General features: G+C 40.5%; 2 protein-coding genes across 2 annotated transcripts; one reads left to right on the top strand and one right to left on the bottom strand.

The window, feature by feature from the left end:
* Nucleotides 1–2,206: 2,206 nt before the first annotated feature.
* On the top strand, nt 2,207–6,313 carry LOC121813638 (reelin domain-containing protein 1-like). The gene is made up of 5 exons (XM_042217518.1): nt 2,207–2,527; nt 2,670–2,713; nt 2,807–2,985; nt 3,075–3,235; nt 4,802–6,313. The coding sequence occupies exons 1-5, from the start codon at nt 2,293–2,295 to the stop codon at nt 5,794–5,796; spliced, it is 1,614 nt and encodes a 537-aa protein (XP_042073452.1). The 5' UTR covers nt 2,207–2,292; the 3' UTR covers nt 5,797–6,313.
* A 2,627-nt stretch (nt 6,314–8,940) lies between these two features.
* Nucleotides 8,941–16,136, bottom strand: LOC121813639 (sodium/bile acid cotransporter 7-like; the record flags this gene model as incomplete). Its single annotated transcript, XM_042217519.1, has 5 exons — nt 8,941–11,055; nt 12,467–12,612; nt 12,963–13,036; nt 13,519–13,570; nt 16,046–16,136. Coding segments are annotated over 5 exons (396 nt in total), but the record flags the coding sequence as incomplete, so codon positions are not given.
* Nucleotides 16,137–16,142: the final 6 nt, after the last annotated feature.

Below are 16,142 nucleotides of genomic sequence, written 5' to 3'. Positions count from 1 at the left end.
GAGTAGAGTTGAATTTATTCTTTTTTCAGAACGTGGAAAAACTGAGACATATTTTTCATAAAGTATTTCAGACTATTTGTTACTTTCATACATATCAACATTGTAATAATTGATGAAACGGTGTAGTAGTAAAATAGTAGTGATAGTTGCGGTCTGGCTTATGGGCTGAGTGGGAAATTATATATGTTTGCATTCTTTCTGCACCATTTCATGGCGGATGGTGAAAATGAATTTAAATAAATGCTTTTTTAATGTTTTGAATAAATACAAATTAAGATAACATGTTTTTGAGTATATAGTATATATATAGTGTTGTCATAAGTATTGTCACGTTAATACATTAATCCTTAAAACAGACGGTATTTGAACCTTTGCACATGGCACAGTGACATGAATCTGTTTAGATTTGTTGTTCACACAAGAGACAATCTTGTTTTCTGATTTATATCTAGAAGGTTTATACACAGCACTCTGTGCACCTGCAGGGTCCACCTAATGCAGATAAATCAGCTTTAAATCAACCACAGACCTCTCTGAGGTAATCATCTAAAATATATTTATTTTTGTGAGGAGTACTTTTGTGTTTAATATTTGTTTATTTTTGAAAGTTACGATGCAGAAGTTAAAGTACTGTGCTGTACACAGCGTCACATATGCACTGTTTTTCCATTTGAACGTCACAGATTGTTAATCCAGCAGCTCTACATGCTCTGGATCTACATCCCTCCCCCCTCTTACTCCACATCCTGGAGCCCCGGATCACTCTTTCATCCTCAGAGTTTCCAGGAGCACTTTATTCCCACAGCTGTAGGTTGAAGTATTTTAAATGGTTTTCCCACAACAGCTGAACTGACAGGACAAGAAGATCTGTGCAAGCTGAAGAAGAAGAAGGAGCTCGCTGTTGTTTTAAAGGCATCCTGAAAGTTAGTGCTCTGACAAGGTAAGGATAAAACTCACTACTGCTCCAGTCATCCATTCACATGTGAACTCTTTCCTAGGAGGATGTACAAACAGACAAGGCTGCTTAAAAAAAAAGCAAGAAATAAACCTTCTGTGCTTCTGTAAGGATTTATTGAGTTTTATTGGTTTAAATAAAAAGTATAACCGATGTAATTTTCTCATAGCCTGATATATTCAGACTCTACATTCATATTTTTCTTTGGGAATTTTGTCATCCATCCATCCATCCTCTTCCACTTATCCTTTTCAGGATCGTGGGGCAGCTGCAGCCCAGCTGTTAGCGTGAGAGGCAGGGTGCACCCTGGACAGGTTGACAGTCTGTTGCAGGGCTACAGCTAAAATGCTATATTAGCTATATTTGTTCATATTCATTTTTTTTAGTTTTCTATTTTGATGAACAGACTTTTAAGATTTTTGCGTCACTTGTTTTGGGACTTTTCCTCTCATGTTGGTGTGTTTCATGCTTTACATGTTTTTGCACATCATCATTGATTTTTTTTATTTTTTTGCATTAATTTGAATAATTTTGGGAGTCAGCACCTCTTTACAGTCACGTTTCTTTTCTTAACAGAGCTGGTGTGTCTATTTTTGTTGACTTTGCATGTCTTTGTCCTCTTTTACATATATTTATTAGTTTCAGGTTGGCCATTCTTGTATTTTGCTCGTCTGTGTTGTTGTGTTTGCACATCTCTGTTGCTTGTGGGGCTCGCACACAAGAATTTCACTCGCATGTGCTGTGCCAGTGTGCCTGCACATGTGATGTGACAATAAAAGTGATTTGATTTGATTTGATTTGATTTGATTTTTTGCATCTTATTTGTGTCATTTCATGTTTACATTTGTGGTGGTTGGTTTGCTTCTGTTTGGCTGTCTTGTTTTTTAGGTTTTTGTTGTAGTTGTTTCGTGCCTCACCGTATTTTTTCTTCTGTGTTTTTCATGTGAAGTCATGTCATGTTGTGTGTTTCTGAAGTGTTTCAATACCTTTGATCTCTGTAGTTTTTTCTTTGTTTGCCTCTTTTGTGTCTAATTTGGTTTATTTGCTTCTCTTTTGCCATGTTCAGTAATTTTATAGCTCATCATGCATGTTCATGTGTAATAATAGGTTGATTGGTTCATACGCATTATACTTGTCTTTTTACTTTATCTCTTTATTGTCTTTTGTGATATTTGCACTGCATTTGAGCTCTGCATGGTGGTTTTATGTTGCATTTTCCCAACTTTATTTTGCAGTATCCAGTCTCAGTTTCTGATAAGCAAAATCTTGTTTGCATCATCTCTCAGTCCATCAAGTGAATTGGTTGAGCTACATAAACTTTGTATTTACCTTTAGCGATGCTGTCCACCCTACACTGTTTGGGTGTGTGTGCGGTCTTATTCTTACTGGCCCCGCCCACCACATCGTTCTCCGGTGGTGCAAGCCACGCCTCTTGTCAGGAAATGATTCCCGGCCACATCCGTGCTCACTCTCAGGACTCGCAGCACAGACAGGTCACCATACGCACGTCTGCCTCTTCCTACCTCCCTGGACAGTTTATAACAGGTACTATCAGCGTAATGTGCGACGCTTAACAAACCAACTAAAAACCAACAAACCTGCTGTGATAGTTATTCAAATGTAGTTATTTTAATGTGGTATGTGAGCTGAATGACATTAAAACACCTTCATGATCTGTTTATGTTGGCTGCCTTTTGTTTTTTTGACTGTTCAGTAATGGTGCGGAGCTCTCGGGACTTCATGGGTTTCCTGCTCCAGGCACGCCGTGCAGAGGGTACCTTCAGCAATTTTGGAGGAAGCTATGGGGTCACGCCATGGCCCAAAACCGGAGCTGGAAGTGGTGTCAGGAAGTCCAGGAGACAGGGCCCGTTGCTGGTGGGCGGCTCCTGGATCCTCACACCTCCTGGCACCCACACTCTGTGCTGCCTCTCGGAGGGTGACACTGTCACACACTCAGACAAACAGCTGAAGAGAAACCTCTCGTTTGTATGGAGGGCTCCTGATTCACCTGTGGGAGACATACGGTTCTAGTAAGCCTACAAATAATAACAGATTAGTTTTCACAGAATTTCAAGTTTTGTACAAGAAAACACAAACCTGAGTATCCTCTGTTTTCCAGCATCACGGTGGTACAGTCCTACTTTGTTTACTGGGCAGGTATTGAGTCTGGACTGGTGCGTGACGCGGGTCGTAGGCTTTGGAATGGGAGTAACACTACTAGAGTGAATGGAGTGAGTGCAATTTCCGCACTACTGCAAGACAAAGTTACAGCCCTGCCAAGTAAGCTGATATAGTTATTATGTGATGGTAAATTTGGGACAAAATGCAAGCTAGGTGCTTTGAAATAGAACAATTGTCGCCTCTCTATTCACTCTCTTCTCTCACCTTGTTGTCTTGCAGCTCTCAGAGCCTTTAAAGCATCAAAGAAAGAAACAAATGCGACAAATAGACCAGGTACTAGTCTACAACTTATTACAAGAGCAAGAAGTGGACCTTACAACTACAAATCTATGAAAACAACAACAGAAACAACTCATCCAGCCTTGGACAGGAGCAGCTCTGTGACTCTGGCATTGTTTGAAGTTAGTAAAAAGAAGAATATGACCTTAGAAAATCATCAAACTGGTTCTCAAACACCTTTAAGATCATATTCAGGTGTGACTGAGGAGGCACAAATTGACCCCGTTCCTCAACCAAAGGACCCCAAGAGCTCAAGTCCTTTGACAGCATCTTTCTTCTCTGCTGAGGCTACAGGGATGAAAACTACCACCATTTCTTCATTAAACAACACAGTGCAAGCCTCAAGTAGTCCTCTTCCCCTCCTTGTTCCTGTCATCCCTCTGAAGGAAGAGGAACTTCCAAAATTACATTTACCAGATCCAAAAGTGCCTAACAAACCTGAAATAGAAGATGTCACCAGAAATCACTCAACTAATCACAGTTTTCATAAGATAAAGCTCCCAAAACCCACAACCCAGAATCCAAAAGCAGCAATCCAGGAAGAAGAAGGTTCAGCAAAGTTCAAGACCCAGAGTGGTTCAGTCCAGCCTCACAGGACTAGTGTAACTGAGTCCCAAACCAATGCAGTTAAATCAGAAATAGGTATCGGGTCTCAAAATCCTCACTCCCAAACTTCCTCACCCAAGCCTATTAGTCATTTTGAAACTTCCATACTTCCATCCATACTTCTTCTACGGTCCCAAACTAGTAGGAGTCATATTTATCCATTTCCCCCAGCATCTCCATCCAAATTCCTTTCTCGCTCTCAAACCTCTTCTCCACACTCCATTCCACCATCCAGATCTCCCATCATTAAGTCCTTTCTCACAATATCGTCCCTTACCCACTCTGAAAACAGCCCTTTAGAACCCAAAAGTAGCCCAAAGAAAACCAGTACACCTTTCTCTAATCTTCAGACTACAGCTACTGTCCTGAGTAGCTCTCCTCACAGTGAGTATATCAGAACATTTCTCCAAGACATGCCAGAAACTACTACAACTAAAAGTCAGGGTAAAACTAGCATTCCTTGGACAGATTACTCCCAGTCTGAGATATCACCTGACGTTTCAAACAACTCTCCTCAACCACAGAAACAGAAACAAACTCCATCCTCCGAGTCTCTCTTTAACCCACTGCTCTTTACACTGAGGACTGACCAAACTCCCATACTGGAAAAGAGTCAAGTGGATCTTAGGTCTGACGCAAAGATCAGAACTACGCGCCCAGTCTTTGCTCTGCCCTCAGCCACTCCTTCCCTTTCCGCTTCATCTTTCTCCTTCTCCAATACTTTGCTCCCTACTGCAACAGTTAACGATAGGTCTACCAATTCTCCTCATTCTTCTGGAGGTTTACCCCTTGTAACTATGCATGCATCCATTAGGTCTACATTTGTCATCCCTTCTTCCTTTACGAGAAACCAACTGACGTCATCAGCTCGTTTTGCTCTCCCCTCCCCTTCTCCAATCTCCAACCCCCCTTATTTGTCATCTTCTCAACCTACCCCCACTTCCCCACAACCATCCTCCTTTGCCTCGTCTACTATTCCCTATTTATACACTTCTAACCATCCATCATCAGATCTCTTGTTTACTCCAGCTCCCTTGCCTACCTTTACCTCTTCCCAGTGCATCACAAATTCTTCCATTTCTTTTGTTTCTTCTACCACTTCATCTAGCTCGACCTCAGCAACTTCTTCCTCCTATCAAGGTACATCTTTTTATATCCCATCTGTAACCTCCCCGCCTGCTGCCCAGGCTACCTCCCTTCATTCAGGACCCTCTCCAGCTCCCCGTCGCTCTCTGCACAACCTCTCCATGCCCTCACCTTCCCAGAAACATACTGAAGGTCACACTGCATCATCTGATCCTGATCCAAGTATACACCCACCAACACCAAGAACAGACATTCATCCAAACCCCAAACCCCACCCTAACATCGAGGAAAATCTTGGCCACGAGTTGAAACCAAAGCTTCCAAATAGTGATGCTAAACATCCCTCCAGTCCTCCTGCAACTCCAGACAAGGAAGGGAAATATCCAGACATACGCAGACACAGTGCCTGGGAGCTGGGCATGCTGCTGGGCAGCTCAGCTGGTTTGGGTATGGTACTGGTGGTTGGAATAAGGTACTTGTACCGCCAGGCTTGTGGAAAACGGACGGCGGTGACCCTGAACGATCGGGAGAGAGAGTATGGGAGAGGAGAGATAGGACTGATCCACGTCCAGGAGTGTGGAGATTTGGTTAGAGTCCGAAAAATCAGAGAGAACAGCTTAGTACTTCTGGCAGAGTATGATGTACTGTCACCACCTGGAGAGAGAAATGCCGGCTGCCAACAAAGATAATAGATACCAAAACCTTTCAAGGACAAGAAAATAATCTTGGTTAACTCCTCGAATGTTCGGATTGATTTTTTCCCTACAACAAACGTCACATTGGGGAGACGGGTCAGGCTAGGTAGTAAAAGGAAAAACAGTGAAATGTGTAACACAAAAGGGTCATTAAGGAGAAAAAGAACGCACAGATATCATCACACCATAACACAATAAAACACAGACAAGCAACAGGGGGACATATTCCAGTGTGTACAGCTGGATCTGGGACCGCTGCAATCTTCGATCGTGCCTCCAGCTGATCCGCTGTCCATGCGAGCCAGTCCGTTCTGAAGTTTTCTTCCTCCTTCCAGATTTTCAGTAACTATTGTTTGAAATTCATTAGCTCAAAAACCAGCAGAACTTTCACTTGTGACAGCACAGCAATGCAGATGAATGCAAACACTGTCGTCTACTGCAGTGCAGGCTCCACAGGGATGTAGGGGTGGGTTTTTATAATCGACTCATCGATTAAAATAGATTCTGGCTTGGATAACGTAAAATCGATTCATTAAAATCCTGAATCGATTTTTTAATATAAATTTATTTTGCCCAAAATGCCAGAATCTCTGGTGACATCTCACAAACTTTCAACAACCACCAAACAGTTAAGACAGTAAATGAGAGCAGGTACACGGATTCTGCACATAGACTTAAACACACAGCGCGACCCGCGGATCAGAATCAGTTAGATGTCGCCTTTCTCACAGTCGGGGCTGAAAGCCGACAGCTCGCTGATTCTGATCTGTCGGCGGGTCCGCGCTTTGTGTTCACGCCCTTTATGAGCCGATTCTAAAGCTGTTAGTTTGATCTCTCTCCAAACAATATTGACCGAACCAGCAGCAAAAGAAGATCCAAACGCTTCACATAAACATCGTCATGAATTCACTCTGACTTTTACTGTTTTGCTTCCACCGCGATGCACAGCTCTCTCTCTCTCTCTCTCTCTCTCTCTCTCTGTACTTCAAGAACAGTTTCCCTTTCTTCATTATTCGCTTGCTTGTTACGCACAAGTCTACTGTTGTTTACAGCGCTGTCAGCCGCTGTTTTTTCCCTTTTACATTCTTCCGAAAAGAAAACCTCATTTCTGCTGTTCAATACTGAACAATTTAAACTTTCTTTCGTTTTTGATGTACTGCAGAATATTTTTATAAAATCCCAGAACAGGAAAATCACCTTCATGTTTTCTGTGTTTTATCTTCAGCTACTTTGACACAAAGGCATCTGCTGTGACGCTCACACCTTTGATAAAGTCTTGCGTGTGTCAGCTTCCTTTTTATAGATACAAAAATATGTAAATGTACTGATCTGAATTATAATATTTCTGACTGTCAAAATTTCCCAGATTTAAATCGAATCGAATCGAATTAAATCGAATCGTGGATCGAATCGATTCGGGACCTTGTGAATCGGAATTGAATCGATTCTAGAAATCAGTGACGATACCCAGCCCTACAGGGATGACTATGAAAGGATAAAACTGTGGTCAGTCAGTCTGTTGCTGAAAGAGATATTCTGACAGCTTTTTCTGCTTCTTCATTAGTTTTAAACAAGCAGCGTTTCCAGATGACCTTTCAGGTCCCGTTGAGCCGCGGTCCCTGACAAAATGGAGCTTGGCAGGCTGTCACAAAATTCGCTGTAAATGTTCACGATCATCCACAGATTATTTAAGCCAGGAGAGCACATTAATAGACTCCATAGACAAAAGCACACACTGGTGCACTTTCTAAGAAGAATCAGCAAGAGCAGAAGAAAATATTCCTGGCTAAATCTTTCTGTCTCCAACATAAGTAGAAGAACAAAGCTACAATCTGAGTAGTACGTTAACAGAGAAGAATAGGTATGTTTTCTGCATGCATGTCTAAATATACCACAGTGTATAGACAATGACAGGAGGGCTGTAAGTCCAGCTCTGATTAGGTTTTATAGGCTGATTTTAACAAGCAGAGGTTTTTGCATCTGTGGAGAAAGAGACTACACTGCTGATCACTAACATCCATATTAAATTGTTAAGTCATGTGATTGCACTCAAAAATAAAAAGTATATTTTCAGTATCATACACTTTCATTTCTTTATTCAGCTCCTGGAGTTTGAGGCAAAATGCTGGTTTTTAAATTAGGTTTGATTGAGGGTTAAAAACAGCACAAAGCGTCTGCGGTCTGCTGGCAGTGCTTTTATTGGTTTATCTTACGACTGCTCCTTCCAAATGATGTGACAGAAGAGCCATCTGTCCAGAAAAAGATGGGTCAGTGAAATTAATGAGCTGCCAATACGGCCCATTTGGTCAGAGAACAAATACAAGGATTTATTCTAAAGTGCTTCTGGCCTCAGAGGACGAAGCACTCATTAGGGCTGTTAAGACTTCGTCAAAGAAGTAAGAGCAACACATTCCAGGTACTTCTAACAGCTAGTAGGGTGTGTAGAAATAGTCTCTGCTCAAAATGTGGTACTGTGTTACAAAGAGAAAGCCTTTTTGTGTTTAATTTCCAAAACGTCTTTAATAAAACAAACAAGACACATACATGTCCCACTCATTGTTTTCTCCCCACAATAAATTACAATGACAAAACAACCACACTGCAAATAGACTGAACAGACTCACTGTAAGCTGGACGACATAAGAAATGACATTTGTGCTGTAAAGGCTTCAGAATTGAAGTGAATGTGGTGACATTCTCCGTCAGAGACGCCAAAATGTTCATACAGTATTTTCAACACTATGTTAACATCTTTTTGAAAGGGCAACAATCATGTGAAAGGAGACTGGAGGCTGTACAGTCTTAGGTGGATACAAAAGCTAATTTCTGCTACTGGAAAAAGAAAAAAAAAGCCATCCATAGTTCAAAGTTTTGACTTTCTAACTTCAACTTTCAAACATCTGAGCTAATACTTTGAAATGTCAACTTTGCAAGCTGTTTTTTTGTTTTGTTTTTATTTGGCGTCACATGGCGGACATGAGCTCCACTCCAACTGAATATTGGTGTCTGCTGTTAAATCAAGCAACACTTTGCTTAGAAATTTTAATGACACCGACTTGGATTGTGTCACTTTTGTGAAAACAACTTTAGAAGTTGCTTGTACTGTTCTCAAGTGGTTTAAAAATAGGTATTGCAGGTTTTTGGTCCATCACTTCAATTCACTTTAATACTATAAGACAGAAACACCATGCTGTAATTCATTGTAGGATATTTCCCATTAATGTTGTTATTGCGACTCCACAGGCGATGTTTGGTGATAATGTGAGCCAGAAGTAACAGGAGTCTCCTGGATATAGAAATAAGTTCAAAGGATGGACAATGTGTGGTTTCTTCTTTTTCCAGTGTAAGGTTAGGTACACATGACGACTACAGACTAAAAAAAAAATACTGTAATGTGGGACTGAAGCTGAATACAATCTGCTCACTACTGGATTTGACTGGTTGAGCAGCATGGTGGTGAAAACCAACGGGCATCTGTAGTGACGTACCAACAAAGCAGAGTAAACCTCATGATGCTGCTATCTGTAATTCAGTGTTAGAAAGGATAGTGACGGTAATTTTAACATGCTAGCACTACTTTAAGCTACAACAGATACAGAGTTAGCTGTGCACAGAGCTACTGTAAGGCCCTCCAGTGTGTCCTCTGAGGCTTGGTGGAGTTGTGCTATTACGTAGCGTGAAAGCCCTTAAAGAAAAATGGAAGTCAGAGTTGTCATAATTTACCAGAAGGATGTAAGGCTAAGTCGTTAGAGCAAAGAACAAAATAGAAAAATACTACCAAAGTTCCCCTGAGCAAATTCCCACCCTTTCTCCTCACTGGTGTGCATTTCTGTTTGGTCCACAGAACGAGATGGACTAGAACAACGTTTTAGTGAAGATCGTGTGCTGCTGTTCTAATGAGATAACTCATTCGCTGTCATACCTCTGAATAAGGTGAAGCAGCTCCAGACCTCATGTCACAAAATTTTGTTATGCAAATCTAGATTCTAGAGGTCTGAAATCTATTATTGTATTTTAAAGTTGCAGCTCTGGAGCCCAGCAGCCTCGAGTGTGGAGGGACTCTAAGACTCTGGAGTTCTAGATTTTTCCTCCCAAAAAACATTTACGTGTTTACTGTAGACTTTGGTTGGTGTGATATACAATCAGCTATATTATTTCCTTAGATAATACCATATTCTACAGCTATGTTCAGAGGTTTATTTAGATCTTTATTCTAGAGCTTGAGTGATGCAGGATTTCTGATTCTGATATTTGGTGGTTTAAAACTCTGATATTCTGCTTTCACTTTAACATTTCTTATATCTGGTGATTTATTTACTTGTTCACGTCCTGCCTGCTCCGATTGTTTGTGGAACGTTGCAGAGTGCCCCCCAGGAAAAAATCTGCAATGTTAAGACATTGTAAGAAAATTGCCCCCCATCTCTTTACTTTTTTTAATTTTGCAATATTAAATGCCAATAACAACAGACTGGCAGGTATCTCATACCAAACAATAATATCAGCTTTACCCAGTCCTGCTTCTTTTGTGCTTTGTTACTATTTAACAGGATCCTTACTGAGAGCCCAAAGCTCTCCTTATTGGTCCGAGACATAAATGCCCTTATGGGTGACAGATTTGGTTAGAATCTGAGGGAAGCAGGCCAGGAATTAAACTGAGACAGCCATATAGAAACAAGTGAACCAAGTCATTAACAAAAAATTTGACCTGTAAACTTGGACTCACTACTCCAGTATTAATGTACCAACATCCTCCACTCAACTAAACACCACCAAAAAACTACTTGTAAGACAAACGGCATTTTAGAAAGTGTCCAAAATCCAATTGGCTGTTACAATACAGTATATTAAGTATCAGATTATCCAGATCGTCCATGTAACAAACACTGACGCAGGCAGCGACCGCTAGTGGGAAGGTAGAAAAATGTTGAAAACAGCAGAAAAGAGAAAAGACTGGTCCAAATAACTTCATCCTTCTGGCTCCAAAATCCATATAAAAATAGAACTCGCACTTAGTTTAATATAAAACAATATATGTGCTGGAAAGAGGAGTCCTTCCTCATCATAGAAAGACAAGAACTGAGGCGGTTCCTCTCGTTCTTTCCGCTAGGCTGAGGTCTTCGTTGATTGGTAGCAATAAGGCACGTGTGACCACTGCAATCCTCCACCATAGTTCCCTTTTGTATGAGACATCAGTAACTTCACAAAAGCCAACATTTCATGTCAGATGGGCTGCAGCGCTGACAGCTTCACCGCCTGAACAGAGACAAGAGCCATGAGAAAGAAAAGATTGAGAAGAAAAAACATTAGACAAAAGACGAGTCATTTAACAGGACAAAGAAAACTGGAATTATTTAATGACCGACAACATGAAGCCAATTACTCGTTTTCCCCATCCTAGCAGCACACTTAGAACAGGCAGCTGAAGCTTGTACAAACACAACGTTGAACCGCTCGTCATTAACTTTGAGAGAAACCCGGCTTCATAAACAGAGTGAAGTGAAGCAAAAAGGTCCATGTCCCACCAACAACACAACACCCGTTTGACACCAGAGGGCGCTGTTGCACCCAGAGCGCAGAATTAAAGAGAATGTGCAAAAGAATTATTCATCTGATAGTGGCACACCAAAGTGTTCAATATTAAATAACTAAATATGTGGATGAAACAGCAGAACATGGGATAATGTGAATATAATGGCGTTTAATAGAGCTCATTCTTATGGAAGTAGCATGATGACAAACAAAATGCAAGCTATGCATATAAAATTTTGTAAAAACTAAAAAACCCAATTTATTATTATAAATTAAATGAATAGAATTCAAAACTGTAAAAACAATGAAAACAATAACTAAAAATAAACAAAAAAGCCCACATTTTTAGATCTAATGACACTTTGATGCTTTATTTTCTTTTTGTTTCTAATGAATTGAATAAAACATGTTTAAAAACATAATTTGTGTTTGAATTTGATTTTTAATGACACAGATCGTGATCTTTTTTTTCCTCTTGTTTGTTCTGTAGTGACTCATATTCAACAGAGACTACATAATTATTTAGATGCATATATTGTTAAATTTAATGGGACTTACACAGCTGACTTTGTTTAAATGCCCAAACGAACAATAAACAAAGTAAAAAGACAAAATTTCAAGCTGAAAAAGTTAAAATTGTACAAAATGTATGAAAGGAAAATTGTTTGTCAGTGTGTCAGTAAAGGGCTTTCATAAATCAGAGTATTACTAAGAAAACAACAACATACCACATTCATGGTTCAGTCACACTTGAATATTATTGTTATAATTCATTTTTCTTTCATGTATTTAATATTGAACACTTTGGGCTTCCATATTGTAAATAAAAAGAAAACCCAGGGAAGCCACAGTAGAGATTTTTTTGAAATTAAATACAAAAATAACTGAATTTGCTCTTCCGTCCGTTCTTACTCACTCGGGTCAGACAGAAGTGTTGGCACGCAGCCTTATCGCAACAACAGACTAGACTGTAGGGGGACAAGGTGTAGAGGTTAGTGTTGGCATGGAGCCGCCACGCCGAGGAGCAGGAGAGTTTGATTTAACATCGTCCTCAAGTGTGTGTGTGTGTGTGTGTGTGTGTGGGTGTGGGTGTGGGTGTGTGTGTGTGTGTGTGTGTGTGTGTGTACGTGTGTACCTTCTGCCGGCTGGTCATCCAGCTGCGGATGGTCGGCACGAGGACGGAGCCGAGCAGGATCTGAGCCGGATGGTAGATCAGGAGAGGGACTGAGATCAGAGACAGGTGCTCATAGCCCTCAAACACGATCTTCAACATGGGGATACCTGTGATTAAATAAATAAGGAAGACCTCATGGACTTAAAGCTAACCCAGCATTTAAAATTAGACTTCAGAATGAGATGCAGCGCAGACGAGATGACTTTGTTCACTTCATGCCAGCTCCGACCTGCAGCAGAGCTCACGACCGAGCTCAGAGCTTCACAGGCCTCAGAAGCTCTTTCTAACTCCTCCAGATTTCTCCTCTCTTTACTTTCTAACTTAAAACTCCACAGAGCTCTCAGGAGACACCCGACACTTGATACAAGTTTTTGCGTGCACGCTCTTCAAACACAACTTTGATGTGAAGTTTCTCTCTAACACAAAATCTGAGCGTCTAATCTGGATGTGCACCCACCCAGGGTTAGAGACTTGTGTGTGGAGCAGAACATGATGGCGACGGTGTCCGCGGGGCTGAACCTGGAGCCTGGCCTGCAGAGACAAACAGGAAGTTAAAACGTGCCATCTGTCACCCTCCAGACGGTTTGCAGGTGGTGACCTCTACACCCAGAGCAAAATGTTGGAGCAGTTCTTATTGTTTTAGGGAGCCAATACATGTAATGATAAGAATATGATGAATAAATGAAATGTATAAAAATAAAATGTGTGAATACCAAACTGTGAAAAAAAAGAAAGAAATGAAGTCTTAAAATTTAAGATTTGATCAAAGTTGTCGTTTTTCTGTTTTTAATTTTCACATTAAGGGTTTAATACTGATTCTTCTGCAAGTAACTTGATGACAAAACCTACAAGAAATAAATGCTGAAAGCCACTTAATGCTACTAAAAAATGTAATTAAAAAAAATAATTTAGAAAAACATTTCATTACATTTCTGGGCAGAGCTATGTAAAAATAATCAATATAATGAATATTAAAGAAAAGAAAAGGACAGGTTGAGAAGGAGGAAGCTTACCTGGTGGAAAAGGCAAATGTGAGCAGCATGAAGCTGATCTGGATGGAGAAAACTGCAGAGCAAGAAAAAAGAGGCAAATTTAACTTCTCATTTCATATTAAGCTAAAATCAACATTTAGATGGACTTTCAGCAGTTTTTCTTTTTAAAATATTGTTTTAGATCTTATAATAATAAGAACAATAAAAAACAGTCCATTCATCACTAACAGTCTGGAGTGCCCTCTGTGGTGGAAATGTTCAGTAACTCCTTCAGTAACGGTTGATTTGATTAGTTTAGTATCGAGTTCTTCGATTAGCCCTTTTTTGGATTGATTCACCAGTATCTGTTCTTCTACACTGCAGCTGCTTTGCAGCTGTTGTAGTTTGTACTAAGCATCTGTAAAAGACGTTGTGTGAGTCATTTGTGATTTATCATGGATTTTTATTCTAAATTAATAAAAATGTATGGATACTGAGATGTATTAGTTCTACACATTGTCTCTGAAAGTTTTCATTTTTAGACCAACTAGCCTGAGGGGTAAAATGAAACACCACACTGTTTGTGAGGGAATAGTTGTACACGTTAATAGTCTATATATACTGTTTCTATGCTTCTATGCTATGTTTCTATGTGTTCAGTCAAAACACTTTATTTTATCTCAATGTATTTGTGTTCCTATATTCAGCGATTACTGTTTTCTTTCCTTTTAAGTTAGCTTGGCTAGTTACCAAGGTAAACTTTAGGATTAAATCCAGTTAATGTTGATTTGGACGAGAGCTGTAGAGATTTTATGGTCATTTGGCGCCCTCTAGTGGCTGATACAAACTAGAGCAGTCAACTGGGAAACATTGACTACTGTTCTGTTTATTCATTTCTGATATTTTTATTTGTAGATCACACTTAGTCGGATTGTAAATAAAGGGAATCTCAAGGCTTTAAATCCTTTACCAGATGCTTGCAGTGGCTGTAATTACTTAAACATTCAAAGAAATCAGGTTCTGATGATTATACTCAGTCCTGGCCCCGGGGTCGAGCAACATGAGCTAACATCATTTTAGAAACTGAGCCTGCTTATCGCTAACCTCAATAAACAACACAGAGATAAAAACACTGGACGTGCCTTCCAGGTCTGGAAGGTGGGCTTCCTGAAATCTGCATAATTTTTAATGACTAGAAGAAGGAAACACTGGCAAACCTGGCAAACTGCTAAATTAACCAACACAATCATTAGGAGTCTTTTGTTTTCTTTTTTGCCACTGATTTTACTGAGAGCCAGAAACCTCAAGAAACCAATTACAACCAATCAGGAAGTGCACGTTTCCCTAGCAACCAGAGGTTAAATCATGTCCAACATGGCAAACAACTCTTGAACAATCTCTTGAGATCAGTTGGGTCAGCTTAACCTATGTTTATGGGAAAACGTCTTAGCAGACAGTTTCCTTTATGGGAAACATAAAAGAACAACTTTACGGCCTCATGGCTGCGGGCCATAAAGAAAAGGAAGATTAGTCAGGACTTCAGTCATAAGTCCTGTGGTCGGCTGTTTAAGGATCTGATCAGGATCTCTTCTGGATGTCTCACTTCAGAAAGTGGACGTCAGGGTACACACCCAGAACTCTCTGTAGGGGTTATACATCTCATGTGGCTTAATTACACCATGGGATGGCTAATGGCTAATGGAAGTGAAGGATTTCAATGGGGAGGGGCCCGGAAACCGGAACAATTGAAAAAATGTCATCTGAACAGATAGAGGTAGTTTTTGGGTGTGAAAAGTGAAGCCAGTGTAGAAGTGTCTTCAACCTGCATTATTTTTAATGACCAGCAGGGGAAGATCGCTGATTCAGCAAAAACTGGCAAACTGCTAGCTTAACCAACACAATCATTGTTTTTTTTGGTGCAGCACATACTCTGCCACTGATTTTAACGAGAGCCAGAATTGTCCAGAAACCAGTGCCAACCAATCAGGAAGTGTACGCTTCCCTAGCAACCAGAGGTTAAATCGTGTTCAACATGGCAAACAACTCTTGAACAATCTATTGAGATCAGCTGGGTCAGCTCAACGCACGTTGGTGGGAAAACAGCCCTTATCTGCCTTGATCTATGTGCTTAGCAGTTTCCTTGACAACTTTATGAGCTCATGGCTACGGGCCATAAAGAAAAGGAAGATTCAGAACTTCAGTCATAAATTCGGTAGTCGGCAGTTGAAGGACAGGACAATACTGTGGTTGCAAACAGGCTTCCAGTGTTATAGAAGTCTGTGGGATAACAGCTCTCTGACCTCGGTAACACTTTCCAGATGAGCTCATATTCTCAGCCACTGGTTTCAGTTTCCCGTGAATATAACATGAAGTCCACTTGAACTTTTGGTAGTTCTCAGAGTAACCGAGGAGAAATGTATTCAGGGATGCTTAAAAAGTTCAACTTCACTCAGCGTTTCAGCGCTAGCACCATTATTTTAACACTTCCTCTGATAGTTTAGTTCAAATTTACAATTTACATTTGATTTCCATTAATCTGCCACTGATGACACGCAGAAGGTGTACTGACTGATAAGGCCGACCAGCAGCAGGCTGGTGGGGTCCAGCTCGATGCTGGGGTTACTGAAGGTTTCGCAGAAGGTGGTGTAGATGATCATGAGGAGGAC

This window comes from Haplochromis burtoni, unplaced genomic scaffold, assembly GCF_018398535.1.
Source record: "Haplochromis burtoni strain Fernald_Lab_line unplaced genomic scaffold, NCSU_Asbu1 Contig_2115, whole genome shotgun sequence".
NCBI classification, from domain to species: domain Eukaryota; kingdom Metazoa; phylum Chordata; class Actinopteri; order Cichliformes; family Cichlidae; genus Haplochromis; species Haplochromis burtoni.
The sequence above is the reverse complement of the archived record's forward strand: the minus strand, read 5'-3'. Positions and strand labels throughout refer to the sequence as shown.